The 19635-nt window shown below is 42.0% G+C and overlaps 3 protein-coding genes across 6 annotated transcripts in view; 2 read left to right on the top strand and 1 right to left on the bottom strand.

Annotated features, from left to right (window-relative positions):
* Positions 1-8942, top strand: part of SEH1L (SEH1 like nucleoporin) — a 39130-nt gene extending 30188 nt beyond the window's left edge. The window contains exons 6-9 of one of the 2 annotated variants that reach the window (XM_025365486.1): positions 2655-2795; positions 3925-4082; positions 5446-5596; positions 8269-8942. In XM_025365486.1, coding sequence (XP_025221271.1) covers positions 2655-2795; positions 3925-4082; positions 5446-5596; positions 8269-8464 — 646 coding nt within the window. In that variant the 3' untranslated portion in view covers positions 8465-8942. Of the gene's footprint in view, positions 1-2654; positions 2796-3924; positions 4083-5445; positions 5597-6645 lie in introns of both variants that reach the window. The other variant, XM_025365487.1, reaches the window with a different exon arrangement.
* Positions 469-1396, bottom strand: LOC112611550 (succinate dehydrogenase cytochrome b560 subunit, mitochondrial-like). Of its 3 annotated transcripts, XM_025365491.1 has the most exons (3): positions 1320-1396; positions 844-903; positions 469-679 (listed from the first exon to the last, which is right to left on the bottom strand). In XM_025365491.1, exons 1-3 carry the CDS (start codon positions 1394-1396, stop codon positions 469-471), a joined length of 348 nt encoding a protein of 115 aa, XP_025221276.1. The 3 variants fall into 3 exon arrangements, with proteins under 3 accessions (XP_025221276.1, XP_025221274.1, XP_025221275.1); XM_025365489.1 differs by having other exon boundaries at positions 549-903; XM_025365490.1 differs by having other exon boundaries at positions 549-900.
* A 4155-nt stretch (positions 8943-13097) lies between the features above and the next one.
* The window catches only part of CEP192 (centrosomal protein 192), a 140625-nt gene continuing 134087 nt past the window's right edge, over positions 13098-19635 (top strand). Inside the window, exons 1-2 of the mRNA XM_025365559.1 lie at positions 13098-13199; positions 18554-18721. Coding sequence (XP_025221344.1) covers positions 18558-18721 — 164 coding nt within the window. The 5' untranslated portion in view covers positions 13098-13199; positions 18554-18557. The remainder of the gene's footprint in view (positions 13200-18553; positions 18722-19635) is intronic.

Here is a 19635-nt window from a genome sequence, read left to right as displayed (position 1 = left end):
TTTTCTCCTCACAAGCAGCTGCTCCAAGAACTAAGTAGCCCTCTTTATCTCCCTCTAGCTGGGACAGACTAATTCCCCTCCCACCACTTCTCTTCTTTCATTAACACTGCGTAGGTGTTAATGGCCTGGGCTCTCAGCAAAGAACAGAATTGTCCTTTAAGCCAGCAGCCCACAGGCAGTGGCACCCAAAGCCTCATCCCCCATCCCCAGGGCAGAAGCCACAGAGCTGGCATTGTTTCCACTGTTTCAGGAAGAAGGAGCCAAGAGCTGACCCTCAGCACAAATCAAAGCCCAGTATGGAGAGAGAATAACTGCTGCTAGGCCGAGAGTAGGCAAGCTGTGGGCAAAAAAGGGGAGTTTTTGCAGCTACCCCATTTTTAGAAACAAGGGGAAAACTAGACCCTTTTCCACGATTATAATCTACAAGGTAGTCTACTGCTCCGAGGGGATCTGAAAGTACAAAAGGATCTAAACAAATAAGGAGAACTTTTCCCAGGCTGGAGATAGGAATGACAAACAGAAAGATGGGTGAATGTAACGTGTAGGAAGATGATGCTGGGAACCTCCGTTCTTCACATGGCTGCCAGCCCCATAGAGGACAACACAGTAAGAACCAGGGCAGCCACTCCAGACTGGTATACGTGGGGAATCTTGAGGCCTTTTCCTAGGTCCCACATCAAGTGTCGGATCCCATTCCAGGTGTGATACGTGAGAGGGAAGACGAGTGCAGACTTAGCTGTGTGGATCAGTGCTGGCCCCAGACACAGGGACTTCACGAGTTCCAAATAAGACTCAAAGTTGCCGGGGAGTAACAGGGCCGACGTGCCAAAAAGAGAGACTCCTGCACTGAAAGCAATACCAGTGCCACGGCGGCCGATGGACATCACCACGGGAAGAGACCAGCTGTAGATAGTGATGTGGGGAGACACAGGATGGTTTGAACCTATATTCTTTTTTTTTTTTTTTTTTTGAGACAGAGTCTCGCTTAGTCGCCCAGGCTGGAGTGCAGTGGCGCGATCTCGGCTCACTGCAAGCTCCACCTCCCGGGTTCACGCCATTCTCCTGCCTCAGCCTCCCGAGTAGCTGGGACTACAGGCGCCCGCCGCCTCACCCGGCTAATTTTTTGCATTTTTAGTAGAGACGGGGTTTCACCATGTTAGCCAGGATGGTCTCGATCTCCTGACCTCGTGATCCGCCCGCCTCGGCCTCCCAAAGTGCTGGGATTACAGGCGTGAGCCACCGCGCCCGGCCTGAACCTATATTCTTATTCCAGAACCGCTCTTATCTCTTCTTTTGCCGTGGTTCCCAAGGGAACAGCATTTCTGATACAGAGCTGAGGGCCAAAGTGGGCTTGGAGGTAATGACAACGAACACGTCTCAGCAAGAGTGCAGCCATCTTGGGTTCCTTTTTTTTTTTGCAACAGAGCCTCACTCTGTTGCCCAGGCTGGAGTGCAGTGGTGTAATCTGTTGCCCAGGCTGGAGTGCGGTGGTGTAATCTCAGCTCACTGCAGTCTCTGCCTCCTGGGCTCAAGCCATCCTCCCACCTCAGCCTCCTAAGCAGCTGGGACTACAGGTGTGCACCACCACGCCCAGCTATTTTTGTGTTTTGTGTAGAGGTGGGGTCTTGCTGTGTTGCCCAGGCTGGTCTTGAACTACTGGGTTGAAGCATTTCTTCCACTTCAGCCTCCCAAAATGCTGGGATTACAGGCGTGAGCCACTGTGGCCAGCCAAGACCTTATTCTAGTTAAATTTTTATTAAACCATTTCAAGCTCAGTGTACATTATCAGAGGAGGAAACATGGGAGGTTGTATTAATTTCCTAGGGCTACCATAACAAATGACCACAAATCAGGTGTCTTCACACAGAATGTATTCCCTCAGTTCTGGAGGCCGGAAGTCTGAAATCGAGGTGTCGTCGGGGCTGTGCTTCCTCTGGAATCCTTCCTGGTCTAGTCCGGCTCCTGCTGGCTCCAGTTCTTTGCCTTGTGGCAGTATGACTCCAGTCTCTGCCTCTGTGTTCACATGGCTGCCTCCTCTGTGTCTCTATGTCTCTCCTCCTCTTTTTTTTGTTTTTTTTTTTTTTTTTTTTTTTTTTTTGAGACGGAGTCTCGCTCTGTCGCCCAGGCTGGAGTGCAGTGGCGCGATCTCGGCTCACTGCAAGCTCCGCCTCCCGGGCTTACGCCATTCTCCTGCCTCAGCCTCCCGAGTAGCTGGGACCACAGGCGCCCGCCACCTCGCCCGGCTAGTTTTTTGTATTTTTTAGTAGAGACGGGGTTTCACCGTGTTCGCCAGGATGGTCTCGATCTCCTGACCTCGTGATCCGCCCGTCTCGGCCTCCCAAAGTGCTGGGATTACAGGTTTGAGCCACCGCGCCCGGCCTCTCCTCCTCTTTTTTAAGGATACTTACTGCACATTGGATTTAGGACCCACCCTAAATCTAGGATGTCATTCTGAGGTCCTTAATTACATTTTCAAAGACCTTTTTTGAATAAGGTTACGTTCACAGGTTCTGGGGGTCAGGACCACTGTTGAGCCTACTACAGAGGTGAGCGCTACATGACTGTGAGCAGTATGAAAAAGGTGCGATGCAGTGATGTGTGCATCTTTGTACATTTTATTTCTAAAATGTTTAAATTGTTTGTTTTTCCATTAGGAAATATGCAAAAGCTGAAACTCTTATGACAGTCACTGATCCCGTTCATGATATTGCATTCGCTCCAAACTTGGGAAGATCTTTCCATATTCTAGCAATAGCAACCAAAGATGTGAGAATTTTTACATTAAAACCTGTGAGGTGAGTTTTCGAAGCATTTATGAATTTGAAAATACTCTTGCCTCCTGATTACCTTTGTTTGTGGAGGAGAGAGTAGAGGTAACTATGATTTGGTTTATATTTCTGCCCTGGAAGTTTTACTTAAAAATGTAAACTCTGAAATATTTTTTAAAAATGGTCTTTTACAATTACTTTTAAATTAATGTCATTTTTGAAGAATGGATTATTGAATGAACATTTTATATATAAATATATGTCTTTTTGGAAAGAGGAATTGAGTAAAGAGTAGATTTATATTCTCTTAATTGTGCTTTATTTAGGCTAATACTAACAATTCTCCGAATATAACTGATATTCTATAAATATTTAATGACAAGTGGCAGTCTAGGGAAAACTAAATTAGTATTGATATAGTCTTGTGAATAACATATTTAACTTTAATTTTGAATTGTGAATTCCAGTTCTTTTCTTTCTGTTCTTTCATTCTTTCCTACTTGCTGCCCTGCCTTTTTTTTTTTTTTTTTTTTTTGAGGCAAGGTCTCGCTTCATCGCCCAGGCTGGAGGGCAGTGACATGATCTTGGCTCACTGCAACCTCTACCTGCCAGGTTCAAGCAATTCTTATGCCTCAGCCTCCTGAGTAGCTGGGACTACAGGCGCCCGCCACCATGCCTGGCTAATTTTTTATTTTGTATTTTTAGTAGGGACGGGGTTTCGCCATCTTGGCCAGGCTGATCTTGAACTCCTGGCCTCAAGTGATCTGTCCATCTTGGCCTCCCAAAGTGCTGGGATTACAGGTGTGAGCCACTGCACTTGGCCTTGCCCTGCCTTTTTAAATTAATTATTGTCATCTGTTTTATTCCTCGGCCTTGTGTGGGAGAATAAAATCATTCTGTTTTGTTGTTTCTTTCTTCCATGAAACAGTCACTGAATATCATTTATGTGCTGGGATCACTCCAGGCCTTGGCGAGTTAAATGGAAATGACATTGGCCCAGCTCAAGGGCCAAGGGTGGGGTTTATGCAGATGAGTACATTATTATAAAGTGATGTGGTGGTGAGACCACTTGTACTAATTTAGAATTTTATATATGTGTGTGTGTGTATTTTAAAACTTTGCTTAGAATGCCTCAGAAAATGTTTTTTATTAACAGGAAAGAACTGACTTCCTCTGGTGGGCCAACAAAGTTTGAAATCCATATAGTGGCTCAGTTTGATAATCATAATTCTCAGGTCTGGCGAGTGAGTTGGAATATAACAGGAACAGTGCTAGCATCTTCAGGAGATGATGGCTGTGTAAGATTGTGGAAAGGTAAGATTTCAGTGGAGGGGTAATTGTTGGTTTATATTTCTGCTCTGGAGTTTTTACTTAAAAATGTAAACTCTGAAATATTTTTAAAAAATGGTCTTTTACGGTTACTTTTAATGTCATATTAATTTATGTTATTTTGAACATCAGTTTACCTAGTTCATAGCAGTTAATCACTGAATTGTTTTTCAAGTTATATGGAACAGAGCAACTTTTAAAACTAAAGTAATTACAACAGAATATGCAGTATCTCCAGTAAAAAGATACCAGTTGTCATATATGTACCTTACATGACTGCTCTACAGACTCAGGCTAGGACTATAGTCGCTCTTATTTTATCAAATAGATTACTTTAGACAATCAGTGCTTAATAGGAGAAAATCCAGTATCTTCCCTGCTTTGTGCAGCTTGCAAAAGTTAAGAGCCTTGGGGCCCTGATTGTAAGTTTTTTATAAGTGCCAGGCTGAGTGAGAAGGTCTGGACAGTTGACATTGACTGTGGTCTCTGTAGCGTGGTTCTGCACTGCTTTTTGGATGATTATCTGTTGGGCAGAGATTTCTGTGATTTGTGCACCACCATAATGAATGGTGTCCCATACTTAGCATTCAAAATTATAGCTGTCTTAGTTTATTTACTCTTTAGCAGTTACTGTTTCCCAACGTGCAGTTTGGGTAAGCTTGAGGGCCTCCCATGTTCGATTTTGGGCTTTGGCAAAACCAGCTCAGACCTTCCTTTCTTCAGTGTAATTTGATTTCAAGGGCTTTGCTGTCCTTTTCTGCCTCTGGGCTTTAGTCAGGACCACCTTGCCATGCTCCCCAGCAGGCTGCCTAACTTGATTTTCTTGGGCTCATTGTCTTCAGAGACCAATTTTGCATTCAAACTAATAAGGCCATTTTGGATAAGCCACTCAATCTCCAAAGGTTTTTTACCTACATCCATTTCAGAAGACATTAGGTACCCATATAACTTATACTTGCATAATTAAGAAAACAATTTCATTACCTTACATATATAAGTGAAATTCATTATAATGAAGACTTTAATATTATAATGGAGATTTTAATATTAATTTCATAATGTGATAATACGGTAGGTCAGAAAATTGTCTCTGCTATTATCTGTAACATGGGTGGTGAAAGCTTTATATTTCTAAAGTTATTGATACTTTGAAAACAACTAAAAATTTGTTAAAACTAAGACAATATGTCTTCCATTTAAAAAGTGTCTTTAATGTATATCCTGAAAGAAATGTAGCCCCTAGCCTCTCCCTCATTTCTTTAATTGTAGTTTAAGGACATGGGTACGGATTTGTGCCCTTAGGCATTGGTATTAATCACGTTAATGTATTTGATTATTTTCCTTTCAGCTAATTATATGGACAATTGGAAGTGTACTGGTATTTTGAAAGGTAATGGGAGCCCAGTCAATGGGAGTTCTCAGCAGGGAAACTCAAATCCTTCCCTAGGTTCAAATATTCCAAGTCTTCAGAATTCATTAAATGGATCTTCTGCTGGCAGGTAGGCTGTTCATGGGAAAACTGGAAATTCTCTTTGTTTTAAATCATTCTGGTAGCTCTACTTAAGGTGGATTATTTCCTGGATTATAAGATGGAGTGGAAATGTTCACATGTGATTATATTAGCATTTAAGAGTTCATTTCGTTACCTCTGTATTTGGCTTACTTGGTCATAACATTTGCAGGTAGGTTATGAGGTCATTACATTATATTCTGAAGCTTTAGTGGTCTATCGGTAGAAATGTTACAGGTTTAAGATTCAACTTCACTTCTGCAACAGTGAGAGGAAGGTTATCTGGTTTAATAGTGAGGGTTTTAGTCCAAATGAACATTAGTGTTTTTCACTGCTTGTAGTGTGGTCTTTGCATTAGGTCAAACTGCAATTTTAAATAAAATACATTTATTAAGGCTTTTTAGAAGAGAGTACATTAAATTATTTGGCTTTTGTGTTTAAAGTTTAATGGAAATAAGAGGAAATAATAAAACCTGAGATTGATTTTTAGAATAGTTAGCGTATGTTACATTCTTGTGTATCATAATAAGGAATATTTGATGTCATGTAAAGAGTCATCCTTTTGTTTTCATGTTCAAATTTTAAATATGTGAATTTGTAAGATAAAATTATTTTAATATGTCTTTGTGAATAATTTGGAATAGAATTCAAGAAACGTCAAAACACAGCCTAATGGACTGTCCTGTGGTTATCCTGTGGTTATCCTAAATAAAATAAGAAAATTGTATTTAAAATTTCAACTATTTTTATATTGTTATGTTTTTATAAAGAAGTCCTGCTTTTGATTTCGAGGTTTTAAGTATGTGCATCAAAACGATTTCAGGTTACCGTGGAAGATACCAGATTATAAAGATTATTTCATGAAACAAATAAGTAGAGTTGATTTTTTAAGGCTGGTTCTTGGTCACTGCCTGTACTGCGTATTTTCTTTTGTAAATAGCTTCTGTTTTTTGATCTGTATTCTTATTGTGCCGATAACCATCTGTGTTAGATCTGTGATGCATTTCCCTTTTCCATTTGTATTATGTCCTTTAACAGAAAGCACAGCTGAGTACAAGCTAACTGGAGTAACTTTGCTGTTTTGCTGCTTGTTGCATGCACACAGGAATGGAAAGCGAGCTCCTTTTCCCCTTCCCCAGCGCCGTTTGACCTCTCCCAAGATACACCAGCAGCCTGCTTACTACTAAACGCAATCCTAAAGGCCTTTAAAAATACAGTGTATATTTTTTTGTACTAGTCAGTTTATTGACACTATTTGAAACTTTTGAAATATAAATGGAGAGGCTTTCTGTTGAGACATTGTCACCAAAACAATTTTTTGAAATATTCCTGAAACTAATTTGGGTTTAAAGATTAAAAGGGTTGTTACCATTCTTATCTAAGTAGTTGGGAGGAGGGGAAATATCACTTTATTTCATTTGGAAAATATAGACATATTTCTTTTGCTTTCTTAAAACAGCTTAAAATGAACTTTTACAATTTTAATTTGAAGATTGAATAAATATTTTTTATAAAGATTGTTTTGAGTGATTTACTTTTTGTAGAATTGCTTTATACATGACATTCAGTACAACTCTGTCATTTCCTTGTAGTATTTAAAGAATATTAGTAAAGGAGTGAATTAGTAAAGTAGTAATAGTAAAATGAAGGAACTTGACTGTACAGTTGTAGCCAGGTTAAGCATTTGGTATTGTTTCATTTACAATTTGGAAGTAAGATGGAAACACTTTTTTATAAGTTTTTAATTCATAGTCACTAAAGAGATAAATGTTTCTTATATACATTTGTATATTTTTATGGTGTTATTTATTCCATGGGTTAGTTTCCTTCAAATCAAAATTTGGACACACACTATTAAGAGAAGCCATTAAAATTTTACTAAAATTGTGCATGTAAATTAATGTCAGCATTCCATGTCTCAAGATTTTCTTAATTTAGTTGGCTGTTTAAATTAGTTCATATCCTGTAAAGCTCTGACCTTGATAACAAAGCTATAAATATTTAAGCTTGCTAAAATGTGTAAGTGTTACGGGTAAGTTACAAAATGGAAGAAGAGTAACAGTAGGGCACGGTCATTCTGTGAGTCCTTTCACTTCTCAAAATTTGGTAGCTATCCTAAGGCTTTTGCAGAAAAATAAGTGTTCAGTGTTTGTAGTTGTTCAAACGCATGTTGCAGTAGCCAGCCATACTGTGTGTGTTCCCAGTATCCTGTATGCACTAAAAAAAACGTGTGCTTGCTGCTGTTGTGAGTGAGCCATTGCTTAAGAGAAAAAGCTTATTAGATTTGTAAATGTACAGAATAGCATCAGATGTTTCTGAGAGATTAGAAAGTGGTTTGAATTTATAAAATTAATGATTTTCTTTGTAACATTTATATTGATTTTTTTTGACATTTTAAGTTTAACAGATTGTATTCCTTTCAAGTTTCTATACTTGCTTAAGCAATCTTGATTTGAGTAAGGGTCTTGATTTGTGCTATTATGTTCTGTTAGTTTTGGCATGAATATACTAAAGCTTTTTTTTTTTTTTTTCTCTAGCATGTGTTTTCTCCTCTTTGGTTCTCTCTGTATTTACTACTTTTCTCTTTTTCTTGTGTTTTTTTTTTTTTTTTTCCCTGTTTTTGTTTTGTTTGGTGTTTTGTTCCTGTCTTCATTGTTTCAGGTATTTCTTTCCCCCTCTGGATTCCCCACGGGCTGGATCGAGATGGTCCAGTTATGCCCAGCTCCTTCCTCCTCCTCCTCCTCCTCTGGTAGAGCACTCTTGCGATGCTGACACTGCCAACCTCCAGTATCCTCACCCTCGCAGACGATATCTCTCTCGGCCTCTTAATCCCTTACCTGAGAATGAAGGGGTTTAAAACACTGATTTAACATTGAAAGGCCTTATTCAAGTGCTTGTAAATGCTTTCATTTCTGGCTGCTTTTTGTTTTTCTTCACTTTCTTTCAGAAGATTTTTCTAACTTAGGGTCTGTCTTGCATGTATTACAACTGGAATACGGTGTTTCGAACCTAAATCTGTTTGTGCGTCTCCATCAAAGGAACGTTGGCTTCACTGGGTGATAACCTTTGATGAAATGAGATATGTCCAAGTAACGTTAACTGTGAAGTTACACACAGTAGCTGACTTCAAAGTGCCTGTTTTGTAAATTTTATTTTGAACTGTTACCATAGTCTTAAGTTGTTTATGCTTTATCAGACTGGCTAATGTGAAAGCATATTCTTATGAAGCTGATTTTGTCTTTGAGACCTTAGAAAATGGATTTCATTTTACAGGCTAATGTTGCAACTGACTAGTATGTAAAATAAATCATTCCTGTGTATAAAGCAGCAAAACCCAATGTGGACTTTTTTTTTTTTTTTTTTTAAAAGGAAATTGCCTTTCACTACTTGGAATTACTCTTTAAATCTTTTGTAATTATTATCCAAGTAGGTTATGTAATAAAATATATTGTAAAATACACAAATCTCTTGCCTTATAAAAACAGAATGTATTTTATTTAAGATAGTTGCTAAGGCTTACTCTCCTTTCACTATCTCACAAAAAACCCAAACAAAAATTAGGAGATGTGAGCAAAAATATTACATTTATTTAAAAGGTAGAAAGTCAGTATGTAGACTAACATTTAGAATGCACAGATGTTGACTTTCAACCTAGTTAGTCAACATTAGAATATTTTCTAAAATATTTTAAGATGAGAATGTACTTGATAGAAATTGTGATAAAATGGTTAAAACTAGTAATATGCTTGTTGGTTCAGTTCTGTCAGGAATTGTCAAGGGTTTAACCTCTTATCAGGGCTAGAGAGACAGAGGTGCTCTGAACAGTATTTCATGTGTCTTATGAGGTAATCACATAGGTGACATAATTGTTATAACTATTCTAATTTTCAAAGACACCTTTCCTTGAATACTGTCATATCTCTAGTACTTCTTAATATGCAAAGGATTAAGAGCTATTCATTTTATTTATTTTTTTATTTTTATTTTTATTTATTTTTTTTTTTTTTGAGACGGAGTCTCGCTCTGTCACCCAGGCTGGAGTGCAGTGACCGGATCTCAGCTCACTGCAAGCTCCACCTCCCGGGTTTACGCCATTCTCCTGCCTCAGCCTCCCGAGTAGCCGGGACTACAGGCGCCTGCCACTTCGCCCGGCTAAGTTTTTGTATTTTTAGTAGAGACGGGGTTTCACTGTGTTAGCCAGGATGGTCTCGATCTCCTGACCTCGTGATCCGCCCGTCTCGGCCTCCCAAAGTGCTGGGATTACAGGCTTGAGCCACCGCGCCCGGCCTATTTTTTTATTTTTTAAGACAGGGTCTCACACTGTTGCCCAGGGTAGAGTGTAGTGGCATGATCATGGCTTACTGCAGCCTTGAACTCCCGGGCTCAGGCGATCCCCCGACCTCAGTCTCTTGAGTAGCTTGGACCGCAGGTGCACGCCACCATGGCCTGGCTATTTTTTTTTTTAATTTTTCGTAGTGAGGGGTCTCACTTTTTGCCCAGGCTGTCTCAAACTCCTAGGCTCAATCCGTCATCCCACCTTGGCCTCCCAAAGTGCTGGGATTATAGGCGTGAACCACCTCACCTAGCCTATTCATTTTAGTTTAAGGAACATTGGAGTTTTATTGTCTAATCATCAAAGTGTTTTGTCTCTAAGGTTAGCATTTCTATGTAAATATCTCTTTCAGATAATTCTCAAAGGTCTTCCTCTGGTTAATTGACTTGCTAGGCTTGTAGCCTTATGGAGGATCAAACAAGAAATCTTAATGCTGAATCTAACTCAGAATGAGAAGGCATGTCTTTGAGCTTTTAGTCATAGAGGTACCTGGGGTAAGAATGGGATAACGAAATTGAGACCATTCTCCAATTTAATGTAGTGAATCCTGAGCATCTACCATGTGCAAGATACTGTGCCAAACACTGGGGTATGTAAAAAAATAGAAAGGTAGTCTGCACACAAACTTACACTCGTGGGAGAAGGCATTTCTAGAATTTACCAAAGGTAATGGGTTCGGCTTTGTAATAATGGTAGAAATTGTATAGTAGGCATAAAAGAGAGAAGTTATTTGAGCTGGCAGAATTTGGAAGGGATGTCTGATTTCAATAGGTAAAAGAGGGTAGGGGTATGTTTACAGAACAGGATGTAAGTAACAGTCTGGTTCATTTAGGGAACTAGTGGGACGTTAATCTGGAATCATACCTTGTGGTTACATGGGAGAAGGTTTTGGGTATTGGTGGCTGAGGCATACCACTTTAAGCAGTTGGTAAAAGGGGAGCTGAGAGAGGTCAACTTAAAACTGGATAGGCCTCACTTCTAATTCCCTGGGAGGCACCCTGGTCATGGGGCCTCTGCAGGCTCTACTCAGCGTCTAAAGAGATTTGGAAATCACTGTGGGAGTTCTGTTCCTCCTCTCCAGTCAGCACTGAGGTGAGATCCTGAGGTATAAGATAATAGCTAATGTTTGCTGAGTGTTTCCATGAGCCAGTACTTCTCTAGATACCTTACAGGAGTAGCTTTAAATCCTCACAGTAAGCGTCTGAGGCAAACGCTTTATCCCCTTTTTACAGACAAGGATACCAGCAGGTTAAAGTTACTTGCCCAAGGCTGCACAGTTTGGAAGAGGGAGGGCCAGCCAGGATTCAGATCCAGGCAGCCTGGCGTCAGAGTCCAGGCTGTCTTGCTGCCGAGACTGAATCAGAGATCTCTGTCAATAGAGTCCTATCAGGTTGCTGAGTGTTGTGCGGAGTGCTTTGGTGACTTGAGGATATTTATGGAGGAAGGACATTTTTTAAGGATTTGGTGTGAGTGACAGTCTGGAACATGTAGACATATTTAAGCAGTTCACTTGCAATGTGTGACCGCTTTGTAGAAAGAGGTTAAGATACTCTGAGAAAGAAATGTGAAATGTGGCTGATTACACTCCAGTATACCCTTTCGGCTCTAGGGCTAACAAAGCATTTGGCTTACTTTTTTGGGATTCAGAAAATCTTGAGATTTTCTGCATTCATCTTTGCTCATTGAGTGTGGACAAAGGTAGAATAAAGTAATTACTCTTTGCAAATACCAAGGCTGCAGGGTTCCAAGAAGAGGTGTAAAGAACTGTGGAGATAATCACTGAGTTTGACAATTAGGAGTCTATTCCTGATAAATGTTAAAGTTTTCAGGACCCAGCTATAGACACCATGAAATGCGTCAAAATCAGGTGTAAAAAGTGGAAGCCTGGTTTCCTCTATGGAAAAAAAAGTGGAGACCACTAAGGGAAGGAGCCAAGAATGGTCATTAGGTGATGAAACAGAATCAAGGAAGGGGTGTGGTGTGTGGGTGATGTGTGTCTTGTGTGTGTGTGTGGGGGGGGGTGTACGTGGGTGTGTGTTGTGTATGGATGTGTGTATGCGTGTGTGGGGTTGTATGTGGGTGTGTGTGGCTGTGTGTGGTGTGTTTGATGTGAGTGGTGTGTGTGGCATGTGTGGTGAATGTGTTTGGATAGAGAGGTGCTGCATTTTTGTAGGCAGAGAGAAGGAAAACAATGGCGAGGATATACAAGAATGACAGCTGAGCCATGTTTGCAGGAGGTAGAAAGCGGTCAAGTAAACAGACGTCTTTCCCCACCGAGCTAACCTCAGGTCTAGGGACTTCTAAACTTTGCATTTTCCCTATTCTCTCCTCCAAAGTGCGCGGGGCATCTTTCAGTAACTTGAATGAAGTTAAGGGGTTAGCTTTGGAAAAGAGGGACTCTTTTCCTTCTGTGACTATATGGAATGAATTTTGAGATAAGGGACCTTACTGAAAAAGACTGAGATACATTTTGAGTGAAAGGCGTGGTCTCAGTGAAGCAGTGTAGTAGTTAAGGGCTTGTGCCGAGCAGATGGCGGGGATGGGATTTGTGGCCTAAGAAGGATGGACAAAAGTAGGAAGCTACTTAGGGACAAATTATGCCTCACCTCACTTTTTCCCAATCGAGACAAAGCCTACTGTGTGACAGAGAGGCGACTAGATGTGGCGAACTGTCATGAGACTTGGATCCCGAGGAATTAACTGAAGGTGAAACCCGACGCCTCTCAGGTCTACCAACAGGAAGGTCTGCATCTGCCCACGGAAGGACGAAACCTATCGGGGGGATTTGTTGGCGGGGAATACTTCTTTGCGCATAGAGTGACTGGCGGTGCCCTGGAGCCCCAAACTGAATAAAGTAAGCATTATTTTCAAATTCGCCAAGACCTTGAAGGCGGCGCCAACGGGAGCAGCCCCCGGGTCCCAGCCGGCGCAGAGCTCCAGCTCCTCCTCCGCCTCCTTCCCCGGACGCGCAGGGCGCGCGGCTTCCTCGCTTCAAATCCAGGAACGCGCGGTCCCCACCAATCACTGGGCTTCTCCCCGCCCCATTTCTTCCTGCTGTCCAATCAAAAGCCGGCTCAGTCTCCTCCCCTTGCCTGGTGCTGCGAACAGACGTAAACCAGAGGCGGGCGCGGTACGGCCGTTCGGGGCTGCAGCCGGGGCGGGGGCCGTGCGCACGCGCACTTGCAGCGCCCGGGACACCCCATCGCTGTGTGGACATTCCCGCTTCGCGCTGCCGTCCGCAGTCGGGGACGCGGGCTCGGTGAGAGGGACGCGGGCTCGGTGAGGAGGGCCGCCGGTGCTCGGTGAGGAGGGCCGCCGGTGCTCGGTGAGAGGGACGCGGGCTCGGTGAGGAGGGCCGCCGGTGCTCGGCCTGCGCCTGGGCGGGAGGCAGACGCATGCCCCTTTGGCCTGCGTTTCGGCTGCCGGACCGGCGGGACGGCGACGGTTGGGCCGGGCGGGGGCGCGGGCTGTGGGGCGGCGAGGCCGGCAGGGCGCGAGCGGGTTGACTGCAGCCCTGCCCGCGCCTCCACGCCTGGCCCGGCCTCCGGCCTCCGAGCCGAGCTCCGCCGGGTTGGGGTTAATTGCACGCCCGTGTGTCGCTGCGCTTTGGCCGGGCGTGATGAGAGGCTGTCAGGGGATCGCGTCTGTCTCTCCTCCCTCCTGTCTGGGGACTCCCACCTCTCGAGGGACCGGCCTTCTCCGTGCTTCCCTCTGAGCGTCTCGCCAGGTGCCTGTGCAGTGGCCGGGGGTGGTTGCTTTCTGTGCATGGTGATGGGCGGTTCTGTTTCTCTTTTTTGTTTAAAATTCTGACCCAGGAAGTAACTTTGTGAGCTTAATGCTGAATGCCCCTGTCTTCCGTGGACTCGCTTGCTTTGGTTTCTGCTAGGTTGCGTTCATTTCTTCCTAATAGTTTACCTGCATTCCTTGCCTATGATTTCATTATCAACAGAGCGTGGAAGGAGACGAATGTTAATACACTCTGCTTGTCCTTTGCTGTTCATTTCAGAGTTTGTTTAGTAAAACGTGAGGACCTCTTCAAGGCAGTCGTTTGGAGAACAGCTGTTCATATGACCGTATTCCCATTGGCTGTTAGTATTTTGAGGTCATTCGACTGGCGTTTTTACTGCTCCAAAATCAACTTTTTCTCCAAATTTCAGCTTTCTGGTCAAAACCGGTAAGCCTTGAACAACAATATACCAAATGCCTACCTAGTTTTAAAGTATATCTTAAAGTGCCAAGAGTAAATGATGAGTTTTGGGGAAGTTTGGCTCGGCTTTGGGTTCCACGGCACGTGCTTTTAAATGTGTTTAATCGTATACCTAGACCTATGATTACTGACTATAGTCATATGTACTATGGAATGTAATGTACCTAGGAATGTAATTAGTGAACCCAGATGTGAAATTTGAGGTCACTACTCTAAGGAAATAGCAAGAGAAATTGCAAATATAGCTACTCAGTTCAAATATAGAAGAAGAGATAACATATTGTCTTCACTTGAGATGATGGAGGAGGGGTGGGTAATGCAATAATGTGAGAAATTAAAGGAAATTTCCTTCAGGAATGTGTTACGTCCTTGAATGGTTTGCAAGTGTAATCTTTTCTGGAGAAGAGACTAGGTACTAGGTTACATCTTGAGGGATCTTCCCGTGGGTTTTGTTACCTTTGCACCCTTAGCAAAGGTCTGTTGAAGCACTTGCCACTATCGTCGTTGATAGGGATTGTCAGCTCCCTGAGGAGAGCTGCCTTACTTATTTTTGCATTCTTGGGGCCAAGTAGAGTGTTCTTCATGGTTTGTGTTTCGTAATGGTTGTTGCATGAATGATCTTCGCATAATTTCTGAGTTTTCTTTGGATTAGGCCCCTTCTAAATAGGAACAACTGTTGAAGTGTTTTGTATGCATTTTAATAGTTTACATGTCTGTATATGAATGAATAACTTAGTAATTACAAGGCTAGACTTGGGGAGGCTAGTTGGGAGACTTGTGTGATAGTTCAATATAAAAAGTGGTGGGCAGCCGGCATTAGGAATATAGAAGTGGGGCTCGGCTCCAGAGGTGTATTTGACGTTAGAAGCATTAGAGTTTGGTGAGAGAGCAGGAGGGATCAGAATGGTCCTCGGTGTCTGTCTTGTATTGCCAGTTAATAGGGATGGATTTGGGCGAAGACTGAAGATAACGGCAGGAAGGAATGGAGCAAAGGTAACAAGTTTGCTTTTGTATTTTGTATTGCACTGGGGGTAAGGTAGATGTCAGAGAGCCATTTGGAAGTGTGGTTGTTCCCTCAGGTTATCCATGGAATTGATTCCAGGACCTGCTCCTGCCCCAGGACACTGAAATCCTCTAGATGCTCAAGTTCCTTACATAGATCGGTGTAGTATTTGCATATAACTGATGCATATGCACCTGTATATTTATTTAAGACAGAGTCTCACTTTGTTGCCCAGGCTGGATTGCAGTGGCTATTCACATGCGTGATCATAGCTCGCTGCAGCCTCAAACTTTTGGGCTCAAGCTGCCTTCCATGGTGGCCTCCTGAGTAGCTGGGACTTCAGGCACCACCGGGAGGTGGAATTAGTGCAGAGGAAAGAATACCCTGCGGCCAGACTTGCCTGGGGGGAATCCTCTGGCCTCATTTGTGCTGTGTGGACTGGAAACATCTCAATTCTCTCAGCCTCATTTCCCTCAATAATAGGAATGATAGCTACCTTACAGATTTGACATGGGGATTAGAAAAATGTATGTGAAATAATTAGCACATGACTTGATAATAGACACTGAGTATCAGCAAACTAGGGGTTACAGATTCTTCCTTACAACTCGTTTTTTCAATTTGTATTTCCACTTCTCTGTCAGGTATTGGGAATATATGGATGAACAAGATAGACATTTCCCCAAGAAGCTGCTCTTCTAAATATATAGGGGTTAAAGTTAAAGTTGAGGTTACCCACTGCCTGAGAATGTTGTCATTCATTAGTTTCACAGATACTTACTGAGTACCTGCTGTGTGCTAAGCATTGTTCTAAGTGTTAAGGAAATAGTGATGGACAGATAGGCAAGGCCCCTGCTCTTAGGGAGAAATTATTTCACTGGAAGAAGACAGATAAATGCAAGAATAAATAGTGATAAAACTGGATGGTCAGTCATGATTCCTCTGGAAGCCTGTGATAAAGGGAGCATGGATAGGTGTGGTGGCAGTTCAGGGGATAATGAAGAGGAAGGCTTTTTTAAAAGGTGGGAGAAATAGCAGCATGCCCAGCATGGGAGGGCTTGCACAGACAGAAGACTCGATCACGTTAAGAAAGGGGGTCGGTTGGTAGAGTAGTTGTCAGTGGCGTGAGGGGTTGGGATCGAGTGCAGAGTGGAGAGGTGGGCTTCAGACAGGGGCATGGGCACTTCATAAACTGTTGTGGGATAATTTAGGAATCAGACTGAGGGATTGAGGAGGATTTATTATTTAGGTGCACCAGCCCAGTCAGATTAACATCCAAAAAGCCTGAGCCCTGGACAAGTCTGAGCGCTTCAAAGAGTTAAGCTACCTTTTAAGCATTTCGTGGGGTGGGCGGGGGGGATCTGTACAGGGAATAGCATACTACAGAAGCAAGAAACAAGAACAGTTATTCAATTAATTGAGACATGCGTTACATCATTTCTTACTCTCCAGGGAAAAACATGTTTTACGGCTTGAGTTTATCTGTCTAGTGACCTTGCAGCTGCACAGCCAGAGAAACAGGGGCTTCACAATGCCGTGGAAAGGAGGAGAGATAAGGCTCACTAGCCACAGAAAAACAGGCAGATAATTTTTGAAGGGCTCCAGCTGTTTCTCTTTCTTGGGGAAATTGGGTTTTCTTACATAGAACTGAGTTTCTGCTTACACATTCTTTAATTTGTTTTAATTCCTATTCCAAAACAAGTAAGTTCTTATTTTTGGTGGGAGATAGAGTCTCGCTCTGTCGCCCAGGCTGGAGTGCGGGGCTGCAATCTTGGCTCACTGCAACCTTTGCCTCGCAGATTCAGTTGATTCTCCTGCCTTAGCCTCCCAAGTAGCTGGGGTAACGGGTGCCCGCCATGACGCCCGGCTAGTTTTTGTATTTTTAGTAGAGATGAGGTTTCACCTCGTCTTTGGCCAGGCTGTTCTTGAACTCCTGACCTCAAGTGATTCGCCTGCCTCAGTCTCCCAAAATGCCGGGATTACAGACATGAGCCATCGCGCCTGCCCCATACTCTCTTCAGTGGTTGTGAAACCTTTTCTTTTTATATTTTGTAGAGTAGTTAGTCCATACTGTCTAAAATCTGTGCTTTAATCCAATTTGTCGTTGATCCTAGTACACTCCTGTGTTACTGAAGTAGCTCTTTGAATAGTCTTCCAGGTGTTTAAGTCCTCTCCCTTCCCATACTATAGATGGATTGTGCCAGTCCTTCGTTGGCTGCAGAATACAGTTCAAACTTTCCAATCCACCGTTTCAGACTTTGAGAATCTGGCTCCATTCTGGCATTCTAGCTTCGTTTACTGTGTTATTTTGTTCACCTGCTGCCAAAATACATTGGAGGATTTGCTGCTGCCAGCATAGACATAGCACTTAGGGTGGGTTTTCGAGTCAGACCTGGGTTTGAATCTTACGAATTACAACCTTGGGAAAATTGAGCTCATTTAGTCTCTCAGTTTGCTTCTTCATCTGTAAAATGGGGTAATACCTATATTGTAAGATTTTCTGTGGATTCAGTGAGTTAAGTTAGTAGATACGCAATAAAATTTAACTCTTTTCCTTTTTGGCTCATGTTTGTCATCCTAAATAAACTCTCTTATCCCATACTCTGCCTTTTAAAAGTTCTTCTCAGTCTTCAAGGCACATTGCCAATATCCTCTCTTTTTTTTAGCTTTTCCTGATTATTTATCTTTTAGTCCTCCTGTCATCATTTCCTTTACTGATTTCCATGCAGTGTGTATATGATAGGTACTCTGAAAAATTGTTGAGACTGGCTAACATCTTCAGAGTACCGTGGTCAAGTTCTCTAGTAATAGCGTCGGTTTTGTGCTGGTGTTTTCCAGATTTAGTCATTTGTGTGCCCCTGTTACCCCTTTTACCTTGTCCATGTGCCAACTATACTTTAACTGAAAATTTTTCTTTGAATGTGTTCACTTTTTAATTCGCTCTTAACGACACTCTGAGATCCAGGCTAGATTTTTGCTAGTTGTACTTTTTCTGTTCTGTATTAGAATGAGTACGTAACTACCAAACTTTTAAATATGCCCTAAAATCATTTGTATATACCATCAGTGTTCTGCCATCTTTGCTTTCTTTACTAGATAAGTTTGTAGTAATTCTTTTTCCTTGCTACATGAAGCAAAGAGCAAATTAAAATGTGTTGTATTGCGTTATTATGTTAATTATAAGAAGATAAGTTTAAGGTTTAAGGTTTCTATTCTCATCTATAAAGTAGCAGAGTATTCTGAGATTAATTTTACCTCAGACTATTTGCCTATTTCCCCCTTACTGATGCTACAAAAAGGATTTTTTTCCTAAGATTTATTAGTTTTCTAAGATGATGCTTTTAATCATTTAAAAACATCTTATAGTAACATGTGACCTATTGAAATACTTTTGTTATTGCAGTGAGATGGAAGATTTTCGAGGTATAGCAGAAGAATCATTTCCAAGCTTTCTCACCAATTCATTATTTGGTAACAGTGGGATTTTGGAAAATGTCACTCTTTCTTCAAATCTTGGCTTGCCGGTTGCTGTTTCCACACTTGCTAGGAATAGATCCAGCACTGATAACAGGTAAGATTTGTTTGAGCAGATTTTTTCCAGGTTCGTAAAGCCGACAGCATGCTGATACTTATGTTTCTCAGTCAGGCTTGAGCTTTTTGTTTTGTCTATGAGGGAGATGGCCAAATATGTGAAATGAATATGGAAAAGACATACTGCATTGCCTTTTCAGTGGGTAGGTTTGGGGTTTGAGCACCAATTACCTATTTTGGTCTTTTTTTTTTTTTTTTTTGTCTATAGTGTTTTGGATTTGTATTAGTTCAGTCATACTAATGGCTAGGAATGTAAAACAAGTTGTGTTAGCGAAGTTCAAAGGAAAATTAATCATAAGGTTATAGGAGTACCTCTTGTCGCAAGGGGAGGAGTGCAGAGCTTTGCTGCAAGAAGGGACAGCGATTGAGATTTGGGAAGCTATCAGGACTTGGGTTTTTGTCATCCCACCCTGTGTCTCTCTGTATAACTCATTCTCTTCTCTCTCTTTTTTTTTTTGCTAATTAAAAAAATTTTTTTGTAGAGATAGGGTCTTGCTGTGTTAGCTAAGCTGTTCTTGAACTCTTGGGCTCAAGTGATCCTCCTGCCTCAGCTTCCCAAAGCGTTGGGATTACTGGTGTGAGCTACCATACCCAGCCTCTTCTCTTTTTCAATACATTGGTTTTATTTGCTTTTCTGTTCATGTTACAGAATATGGCAACACAAATTCTCAAAAGACATCTATGAATTACATTTTTAGCTACACTGAACTGTCTCCTAATGTCTCATGAGTTTCTGGTCCATCTTAGGTTAGGTGTCTGTTCCAAATCCAGTCACCTGTGACTAGAGTTTTGGGTCATTGGATCTATTTAGAGGTCTGACAGAGTCTCACTTTTTAATTCATTTCAGCCAGGTTTACTCTTTACTGGATTTGTATGGCTGTCTTTCTCTTTCTC

The sequence above is a fragment of the Theropithecus gelada genome, chromosome 18 (assembly GCF_003255815.1).
Source record: "Theropithecus gelada isolate Dixy chromosome 18, Tgel_1.0, whole genome shotgun sequence".
In the NCBI taxonomy this organism is placed as follows: Eukaryota; Metazoa; Chordata; class Mammalia; order Primates; family Cercopithecidae; genus Theropithecus; species Theropithecus gelada.
The sequence above is the reverse complement of the archived record's forward strand: the minus strand, read 5'-3'. Positions and strand labels throughout refer to the sequence as shown.